The sequence below is a fragment of the Anarrhichthys ocellatus genome, unplaced genomic scaffold, assembly GCF_004355925.1.
Source record: "Anarrhichthys ocellatus isolate YVR2014 unplaced genomic scaffold, GSC_Weel_1.0 scaffold16, whole genome shotgun sequence".
In the NCBI taxonomy this organism is placed as follows: Eukaryota; Metazoa; Chordata; class Actinopteri; order Perciformes; family Anarhichadidae; genus Anarrhichthys; species Anarrhichthys ocellatus.
In genome coordinates this window covers 8856080-8866894 of record NW_022280046.1, presented here as the reverse complement: position 1 = coordinate 8866894, position 10815 = coordinate 8856080, and the positions used below count along the sequence as shown (strand labels likewise).

Sequence of the window (10815 nt, the reverse complement as noted above, 5' to 3'; positions counted from 1 at the left end):
GTGTGTGTGTGTGTGTGTGTGTGTGTGTGTGTGTGTGTGTGTGTGTGAGAGAGAAAAACACCAGAGTTGAATCTTTCCAACCCAAACCCTCGTTTGAAACATTAGGATTTATTATTTTTTTTTATGATCATAAGCAGTTATGATTTCTTTATTGAAATGGCATTTTCCTGCGGTGGGTGGGGCTGTGACTGTAAATGTTTAAATTAGCCGTTCAGTTGACTCTGGTGCATTCACATTGATGTACGTGTTGAATGAGGGCTGTCCCTGGTAGTTTAACACACAGTTACAGATTCAATGTCATATTTCAGCTTAAATCTTAACAAAGGCCGTGTTTACACTCGTCTTTTTAATCCAACTTTTGTGATCCCAAAGAGAGCAAGATCTGATCTCGGAGCATACAGACCTGACAGTTGATGCGTCCTGGCAGGATCAGATGACAAAAGTCACATCGAAAAGACAAGTGTGACCACAGCCTATGTGAAATAAGAGGCGTCATGGCGGCCGATGCAGCAGAAGCTACACCTTTATCACATCTTAATTCTTTTCTTCTCCTGATATCATTCACCCCTGTAGCAAAGGGAGGAAATAAATTGTGAAATGATGGCTGATTAAATCACATAAAATGTGCTGTAGCATTGTTAAAGCTTCGACCTCCTTTCAGATACCCCTCCCCCTCCCTGACTCTATTCTTCATCACTCTGATTCCACCGCTTCTGCCGTTCACAGGTAAGGCGCTGACCTTCCTACTGCTGCAGCCCCCGAGTCCCAAGCTGCCCCCCCACAGCACCATCCGCCGCACCGCCATCGACCTGATTGGCCGAGGCTTCACCGTGTGGGAGCCGTACATGGACGTGTCGGCGGTGCTCATGGGGCTGCTGGAGCTCTGCGCCGACGCCGAGAAGCAGCTGGCCAAGTGAGTCCACGGTCACACAAACTCGAATGTTGCTGTTGTTGATAAATCATAAAACACCATCTGTTATACATTCTGATATAAAGATAAACACTGTACCTGAATATATATATAAAGAAAACACGAAGACCGGAGGAAAACTACGGTAGAAAGAAAATGGTTCCTTCATGAATCTGCTCACAACAAGGTCTGTGGTTTATCTTCATGAACCAGGTCATGAGTTCTGCAAAGAAACATTGCTGTTAAGTTCTTTCAAATGTATTTTTTGGGGGGCTTTGAGCACCAACAGTCCCATTTTATTGGAGGGAAGGCAGACATCTCTACAGCCGATATCTCCAAATCCAACACCCAAACAATCTTTACCAATAAATAGCATGGCAGGTAAGAGGAAACGTAGGTATTTTTTTATTTTAGGGTTAACTGTCCCTTTTAAAAAAAACAAACAAAAAAAAACAAAAAAACAGCTCATGCATATAAAATCAAAGCTTACATATCGAGTGATGGTGAAAGACAGACACACTGAACATGACAAAAGGACACTGTTGTTCAGAACAGTCCCATGTCCATAGTTTATGTTCAGGAACGGATTAGTTTATTCATTGTTTGTGGGTTCGGCTGCTCAGTCTTCCCTCTCAGATATATATACATACACACACGCACACACAGAGAAACACTCAGGCATCATATAGCCGGCACGCTGAGTTATGGAAGCCAGGCTGTAATCTGATTGCAGGACATTATGATGATGTAACGATGTCTGCGTTGCTCCGACTTGGGAGTCCTCTGTCTGTGTGCCTGTGCGTTTGTCTGTGTTCATATGGTGTCATGTTGTTTTTCCTCTTTTTTTTTTTTTTTTTTCTGCCCCACTATAAAAATGTCCATCCAGATAAAAGCTTAACTAGTGAAGCAATTTCCTGCCCCTCAGTGGACGAACCCTTTCAATTATAATGGCCAGTTCACCTTTCCTCAGCTGAAATACGTTAACATGCTGACAGATGATCTCCTCAGATTGTTGTATTTGAGGCCTGAGGAGTTGAAATGATCCAGCATTTTACATGAAAAAGCAAAAAGTGTCAGAAAAGAAATTAACAAAAGAGATTAAATTTATCCTGGGATCTTCTGATGTGGTCTGGTCGTCTTAGTAGATGTCTGTGTGAAGGCGGACTTTAGGTTGATTTATCTAATCGTGTGACTTATATTCCAGTTTGACTTTGAGTAACGTAGAGACGCCGTATAAGACTCCTGTCAATCACAGTAAGCCCCGCCCTAAAGCATACTCTGCTCTCTGGTCTATTTGATTAGACTGATACTGAAATCAATAATTAGTGTCCGAAATACCAAATGCCACTTGGTTCTTAGTTCCAAACTAATAATGAATAAATAGAAGATGGGATCCTCTTCTGTTTCATACATTCATATCCAATCACAAGGTAGCCCCGCCCTAAAGCATACTCTGCTTTATGGTCTGTTTGACTCTAAATGGACCATAATTTACGAAATGAACATCATGCTGTATTGAAGAAGACTTGAAACTAGAGATTGAGACCATAAACTCATGTTTACAATGTTTACTGAGGTAATAAATCAAGAGAGACGTAGAGTCATTTTCTCATAGACTTCTATACAATCAGACTTCTTTCTGCAACCAGAGTCACCGCCCCCTGATGGTTAGTGGAGAGAATGCAGGTTGAAGACACTTCCGCATTGGCTTCAGTTTTCAGAAGCGGAGGTTGCAGCCAAGTAGTTGGTCGTAATTATATACCGCTAATATCAACCTCTTGTCTGCATTTGGCATTGTCCCAATATTTCTGCCACATCTATCGGCATCAAAACAGGAAATAAGTGTTAAAGTAGTAAAGGCTCTTGCTTGATTTGATTGGCCTCCTAGGCCAAGCATTGATGATCAGTGCAACTCTGCGCCTTGCGCTCAAATGCAGGGAATATTTGAATTTCTGAACACGTGGTGCACCGCAAGACAGGCTCGCTCGCCAGGCGCCCTCACACCACAGGAAAACAATGATTTTGCTGTCTCTGTGAGACTTAGTCCATAGATGTCGGGAGCAGCAGAGTCCACTTTGGCTCCTTGAACATCAACGCCACAACCAGCAGAGAGTAGGTCAAAGGTCAAGGCTGCCTTCACACATTCATAGTGAGGTTGTAGCATTTTGTATGAGTGAAGGTCAGAGGTCACAGGGAGTAAGTAATTCAGTGGCATGCTCTCATGTATTGTACAAAGGACTGTGTGTCTTCCTCCCTGCTGAAATCTAGCTGGCCAACATGAGTTGATCCTATTAAGGCTGAAACTGGAGCTGGGTCAGTCTGGTTAAATGAGTATAGATATGTCTGCTGCGTGTGTGTGTGTGTGTGTGTGAGTGTGGGTGTGTGTGTGTGGAGGAGAAAACAACGCAATCCGATTTTAGTAGAATAGAAAGTGAGAAGTTGAACAGACTCGGACGTAAAGATTCACACAAAATAGTAAACATCAGGACGAGTCTGGAAGCTGGAGAGCCATGAGTTACACACTGTTAAGTTATGTTAAAACAATAGCTGGTGGACTTTTTTGGCCCTTGACACACATTGTGTAATTCCACCTGAAATACTACAACTGTTATTACTACTACTAATAATAATGGTAAACATGTTCAAATCAATGTTTATAATGATCAGGCAGGAGATGACTCGCACTGCTCTATTAATGAAGTAAGCTCATTTTAGGTGCACTACAACAGCCGATGGAAAGATGCGTAAATAGACACAATCTCACACGAGGCCGAGATGCGACTGCGCCAGCTTATATTGTTCTGGCTTGTGTGACTTGAATTCATGAATGCGCAGAGTCAGGAAGACTCGGGAGAGAAACTGGAGGAAAATAACCGAGGAAAAGGTTTAAGGAGTTCGTGCTGAGATCAGTTAGAGTCTGAGCAATGCACTCTACAATGCAGGGGATTGCTCTGTACTTCTTGACCAGAGTTCTGTGTTCAACACTGTAGGCCAAATCATCCTGATTAAGAGGCTACGTGATTGGGTGGACATACCCGGATCAGCGTTAGACTGGTTTTCATCTTACCTCACTGACAGAAGTTTTACCGTCACTGTTGGAGACTTTGTGTCTTGTGGTGTTCCACAGGGCTTGGTTCTGGGGACTCTGTTATATTTTTCTGTTATTTTAAGCTTTATGTACAAGGTCTGCACTGGTATGCATGTATTTATTGTGTACTTTGTCAATTGTGCCTTTTTGTGTGTGTGTGTGTGTGTGTGTGTGTGTGTGTGTGTGTGTGTGTGAGAACACACACCAAAAAGTTCTGAGAGCATCTCTGGTCTGTTGTATCCCTGACCTCATCACGTCCTTTTCCACCTTCTTGTAAAACACACTGTTAAGAAGAACAACAACCAAAATGGTGACAGACAGACACTCTAATGGTTTTAACAAAGAGCCGTCGCGATCGGCAAACCTGCACGAACGGCAGCTCGACTTGCACGAGTATGTGCATGATACTGTCTGCGGACAACGTGCACCCATCGGCAGAGGAGGTCGTGCACCGGCCATTACATTAAATATTTAAATGAATGCAAATTGATAATACAAGTCCATAGAAGTTGAAAATTGTATCAAAAAAACTCACCTGGAATGGAACAATAGTTACTGTATGCTTATGGTCCAAGTTCATCTTGAATTCAATCACATCAATTTATCACCTGACCAGATCGTTTCATTGTGAGTTTTAGTCACGGTGGAAAGGAAATACTAATTTTAATTGTACACTGTGACATTAATAGTAGTTGTAGTAGTACTGCAGTAAGTTACTGCAGTACTACTACTGCACACATATACATACAGAGTTTGGGACCGTGTGTCATGGATGATGGGATGTCTGTGGATGTGTGTTCTTGCCTCCTGGTGTTGTTGAAGGAAATAACACTAGTGCACCACAATACACACACAAACACACACCACACACACACAAACAGAGTTTCAGTATCACTTCACTGGTCAGGTTGTACTGTAAAAAGACGAGGAAAGTATGAAATGTTGAATGAACGTACACACACTCGCAGAGGGTGTGTTTCAATGCAGCTGACTTGAGAACGAAACGAAATAAACAAGAAAACTTGTTCAACTTTCAAAACTTCTAAATTCCTTCAGTACATCTGTCACTCGAGAGTGTAACCTCATCAGATCAGTGAACTGGGATTTAAAGGCCTCTTGCTGACATGAGCCTGACTCATGTGTTTGTTGTCACCACTGCAGAGATAAATACGTATTTTAATGTTTGTCTGCAAGCAAAGAATAAAGTGTGTCTTTGACATGCGGGGATAAATACATGCATTTACGTTGTGCTTTTGAAAATTGCCTTTGTCGTGCGGAGGTAAGCCAATGTTTTGGTAATCTGTGTGCGTCGTGCAGAGATAAGTACACGTTGTCACCGCGGATGCCGACTCATGACCACAGCAGGATGTTTGCACGTCGGAAAACAATGATCCGCAAACCACGGGTCACTTCTCAGAAATAAAATTTGTGTTTATGTTTCGAGCCGTGCGTGTATTCATTTGGGTTACTTGATTACATTCAGAACCTGCTTTCAATGCAGCTTTACGGTGTTATTAGACAATCGGAGATAATAAAGTTAGAATCTCATAAATATCACTATTGAAAATATTCAGCATGTCTGTGAGCTGTTGTCAACCGGCCAGTGAATCAGTCAGTAATCCAGTTGTTAAATCAACTAGCAGTGTGTCAGTATTGCAGTCAGTAATCGACTGAGAAAACCCGTCAGCCACTAAACATTTAAACAAACTAGCCAGTAGAACAGTCAGTCAGGCAATGAGTGAATCAGCCAGTGAATAGATCACTGAACCAGTCAGTCAGCAAACCATCCAGTTACCCAACTAAGCAACCCGGTTCAATCTGTTTGTCTGTAAATGAGCAAGCCGGTCAGTAAGTCAGTACCTAAACCAGCCAGTACTTCAGTAAGTTAATCAGTCCCTAAGCTGGTAAAACATCTAGTCAGTAACCAGTCAGCAGATAAACATTGCATCATACCAGCCATTAAGTCAGTGAACCAGCTACTTGTTAAGCCAGTTGGTTCCCACATTGGTAAACCAATCATTCTGCACCTGTCAGTGTCCCAGTCAGCAAGTCAATCAACCAGTTACTCAGTCAGCAACACAGTTTGACTGAGTCTTTAAATCCAGCGAGTAAAGCCGGTCTCATGCTCCTCCCACTGAGCTCTGCAAACACACGCCTGCACTGACAAACTTCTGTAACTACATGAATGTGACTTGCAAACAAACCCTGCCGTGTGCCTTTATAAATAAGAAATACATTTTAAAAAGCCCTGCTGCAAGCCGACTGCCCATGGCTCCTTGTTGATGATTGGCTCGTTGGTCTGTGGTACCCAAGCCCCGTTTGGGATCCTGAATACAAAAATATATAATACTTTTTAATAGCACTTCCAATGAATGAATAAATATATCTTTATGTCGATTGCCTAAATTTTTGAGTGTGGCTTCCTCTTCTCATAATGCGTAACAATGAGCCCATTCCACACTTGAAACTCAACTAAACGAGTCTGGATGAGAACATTTTGGAGACGTGGTTAACTCGGGTTGTGTCTAAAAAATTGCATCCTCTCTACTGACCACCAGGGGGCGACTCCTCTGGTTGCAAATGGAAGTCTATGAGAAAATGACTCTACTTCTCACTTGATTTATTACCTCAGTAAACATTGTAAACATGAGTTTATGGTCTCAATCTCTAGTTTCAAGTCTTCTTCAATACAGCATGATGTTCATTTTGTAAATTATGGTCCATTTAGAGTCAAATAGACCATAAAGCAGAGTATGCTTTAGGGCGAGCTTACTGTGATTGACAGGTCGCTGTTTCAAAAAAGCCGCGATGGCCAAATCCCAGAACTCAAGGCTTTAAATGTCAATCCACAAACCAATGGGTGATGTCACGATGACTACGTCCACTTCTTACATACAGCCTATGATTTTAACTCTTAAATGTCAAACATGTCTTAAATGAATTGGGGAAACCCTGATAAGACTGCATCTGTAAACCCTTCACATTACCATATAATCTGAACTTTGGTACCTACCAAGGTCCCAGACCAGATTTCTCCGTAAGGAGCTACAGTGCAGACTGCAGTCTCTGCTCTCCGGGAGGCCGTTGACTTAAATGAATCTGTCGGGTAGATCCACATCATACGTACATAATGGCCAAAGCGCAAAACCTCCTATCTGCAGAATTTTCTGATTTCACTTTGGATGATGAGAACAAGGAAGGCTGTTCATATTCAGTCTGTTTTAAAAATAATCCCGCCCTTCGTTGAAACTTAATTTAGAGCATCGTTTTGTAGAACCTCCTCCAACTTGCACCAAGTGCAAAAGATCCTATATGCAAAATGATCCAGGCATTTTTCAGATAGGAGGTTTTGCTCTTCGGCCATCGATGCTGTCTTATATGCCGTTTTAAATAAAGCAGTCTGTACAGTCCCTCACTAAACCATCCACTTCCCGCCCGTTTGTAACTGACTGAGCAGATCAGTCAGTAAGTCCGTCAGTCAACAGCCGGTCACACACACACACACACACACACACATAGTCCCGGCTTCCTGCAGCAGTGACTCTCGTCATGTGATCGAGGTTATTCACTCCTCCCTCGCACACAAAAAAATCAATACTTCCAATCCTTGCCGTGCGTATTTGTGTGACTCAGTATTGACTGGCTAATGTCAGCGCGATACTGGCTGTGAATGCAGTCATGTTGCCGGGTTAACACACACACACAGAACCTTTTGAGTTTGTGTGTGTGTTTCTTGTTGGCTCCGCATACTGTAAATTCAGTGGTTGAACAGTTTTCTAACTGATCTCCTAATCCCGTTCACTTTATTTAATTTGACGAAGCTTTAGTTTAGAATTTTCTGGGAAATTCCTATTTTTTTTTAATTTAGTTTAAATTCTACTTTATGTTGCCACTCAGCAGCAAACGAACCACTCTGGATATAATGTCGTCCAGTACAACACCACCTTTCACTGACCTTACTACCGACCAATGAATTGGTTTGACACATGTCCGTGTGTTCTCCTGCGACTGTAATAATAATCTGGATTATTTCATTACATGTTCTAAGCGTCGGCCGTTAACCTCGATGGTTCTCGGTACAATTAGCTCCCGGCCCTCCCGCTGCCTTATATCAACACCGTGACTGCTCCCAATTACAGCCAGCCCTCTAAATGAAATTAAACATTTCAATATTGCTGATATATTGCCAATATATTACCGGTATTAATTACAGGTGCTGTGGCTGTGATCGGTTATCAGAGGAGATGAATCGTGCTGCTCGGCCGGCCGTCCACCCATCACTCCCCCTTCCCTCTCTCTCCCCTCCCTCTCTCTCCCCAGAGTCACTTCTTAACAAGGTGGCCTTGCTCGCCCCCCCCTCTCTCTCTCATACACACACACACACACGCACTCAGAGGGGAGTATGTGGCCAGCTGTTAGGGTGTGTGTGTCTAATTCCTGTTGCATTGTGGGAGTCCATTATGCCGTCGTCTGGTGAATGGCTCCCATTGACTTGGCCTTGACATTATAAGCTGCCCGCTAATCTCTTCACTCCATATATTAGTAAGGCTCGATCTCTCCGCCGCTCTCCGTTTAATCTCATTTTCTTCCCCTCTCTGTACGATTGTACATTTAAATGTGTCTCTGCCTCTTTACATCATTATAGAATCTCTCTTTAAAGGATAAGCTCGTGATATTCTATCGCTTTTTTCTTTCCGTCAACAAATCCCATGAAAAGACCAAAACCAACAGTGAATATATCTACTAATTATTATAATAGTAAGTATTGTGTGTGCATCAGAACCTGATATTTCCCCTTCATCTGTGCCATAAAGCCCCACTGTTGTCCAATAACTATTAAAGCACATTAATGAGCCACACTGTCACACTGGTGGACATGGTCATTACCATGAACACACACTCATTAGTTTCTGATTGACAATGTTCATTTTGACTCCACTCAATCCCACATACACCATCCTGCTGCAGCACCGAATGTGTATTAATCTGCTGCTGGAAATAATCCCAAACAAATGCACTATTTATCAGAGTTTTGGACTTGGACTCGACTTTGACTTTGAACACCAGCGATTTTGTGATCCGTGACTTCACTTGGACATCAGCCGCTTCAGTAGGAGTGACTTCCCCAAACCAAAGATTAGAAAAAACAACTGCGCAGCGACTCAATCCAGAAGCAAGTCAGGTTGCATTAGGATTGAAATGTGCAGTTAGTAGTTCAGACAACAGACGAGACTTGAAGACTCTGCTGTGCTTGACAAAATACAGCTCAGAGGTGACAGATAACACACTAAGGCAAACCTGAGGGGTTTCATCTTAGATGTTACAAGGTTTATTTTAAAGAAACAAAAGTCTTCATTGTTATTGTTATTGTTATTATTATTACTGTAAATGTATTGCTACTGGTTTGAATTTGAAATGGTATTGTTTCTTGAAACACAGTGTAGGACTTGGACTTACTACAACCTATTAGACTTAAGACACACTTGTGACTTGCAAAGCAATGACTATTATTACCATTATTATTGTTGTTGTTGTTATTATTGTTTTATATAATAATTCATTATCTGTCTCTCGCTCTCTCGCTCTCTCTGTCTCTCTCGCTCTCTCTGTCTCTGTCTCTGTTTCTCTCGCTCTCTCTCGCTCTGCCTCTGTCTCTCTCGCTCTGTCTCTCTGTCTGTCTCTGTCTCTCTCATATATTCCACAGTATCACCATGGGTTTGCCCCTCAACCCCCCGGCTGATTCGGCTCGCTCGGCCCGCCATGCCCTCTCTCTTATCGCTACCGCTCGACCGCCGGCCTTCATCACAACCATCGCAAGAGAGGTGAGACTGAACTGTTCAGACGACCATCCAGCAGCTTCAGAAAGTCCTCAGCTGACACAAACGTTCACATACCATGTGCTGTCAGCGGAGTTTTTAGTACAGAGTTGCCTCTTTTATTTAGTATTTCCATGCTGACTGTGGTGGGGGGTTAGTAACAAAAAGACCACTTCAGAAGATACACACTTGATTTGTCCAACTCCGCTGACTCCTCATTAACTGTGGAATGTCCTTTTGCACTTTTCTATCACTTAGATTTGAATCACATTAAAATGTATCTTACGTCCTGTATCAACATGAGGAATAGTATTTAATTAGCCATGATGTCCTGTCGTAGGTATCTTATTGGTGGCAGTATTGAACCATTTCAAACAACATGCATAGCTAAAGCATGCACACCCAATGGAGGAGCTAAATTACTAGTTACATAGTCTCAAATGCAGTGTTTCCCTAATCATCATGACTTTCACATATTCCTCCTCCAGTAAGCAACACATATATGTATGTATATGCCCTTTTTGTTTTCCAGGTTCATCGGTACAACGCAGCTCAGGCGAACTCTCAGTCGCAGCAGAATGTTCACACCACCACTCTGGCCAGAGCCAAGACGGAGATACTGCGAGTGATCGACATCCTGATAGAGAAGATGCCCGGAGATGTTGTGGATCTGCTGGTCGAGGTAAGCCTTCTTACACATCACATGAAGAGGGCGTTCTCCATATTCTCAGTAAAGACTAACCAATTGCATGTTTTGGCTTTGAGGAAATTGTTGACCAAACTCTCTGTAGAATGTTGAATTAATTTTCTTCCTCTCTCTCCTCTTCCCTTCTCCCACATGTCATCTCCTCCTTCTCCACCTCCTCTTCTTCAGGTGATGGATATCATCATGTACTGTATTGAAGGGTCTCTGGTGAAGAAGAAAGGACTGCAGGAGTGTTTCCCTGCTATTTGCAAGTAAGTGTGTGTGTGTGTGTGTGTGTGTGTGTGTGTGTGTGTGT

General features: G+C 42.6%; 1 protein-coding gene across 3 annotated transcripts in view; it reads left to right on the top strand.

The window, feature by feature from the left end:
* Positions 1-10815, top strand: part of wdr7 (WD repeat domain 7) — a 115372-nt gene that overhangs the window by 92413 nt on the left and 12144 nt on the right. For all 3 annotated transcript variants that reach the window (XM_031855804.1, XM_031855805.1, XM_031855803.1), the window contains 4 exons: positions 727-913; positions 9703-9820; positions 10347-10496; positions 10689-10771. In XM_031855804.1, coding sequence (XP_031711664.1) covers positions 727-913; positions 9703-9820; positions 10347-10496; positions 10689-10771 — 538 coding nt within the window. The remainder of the gene's footprint in view (positions 1-726; positions 914-9702; positions 9821-10346; positions 10497-10688; positions 10772-10815) is intronic.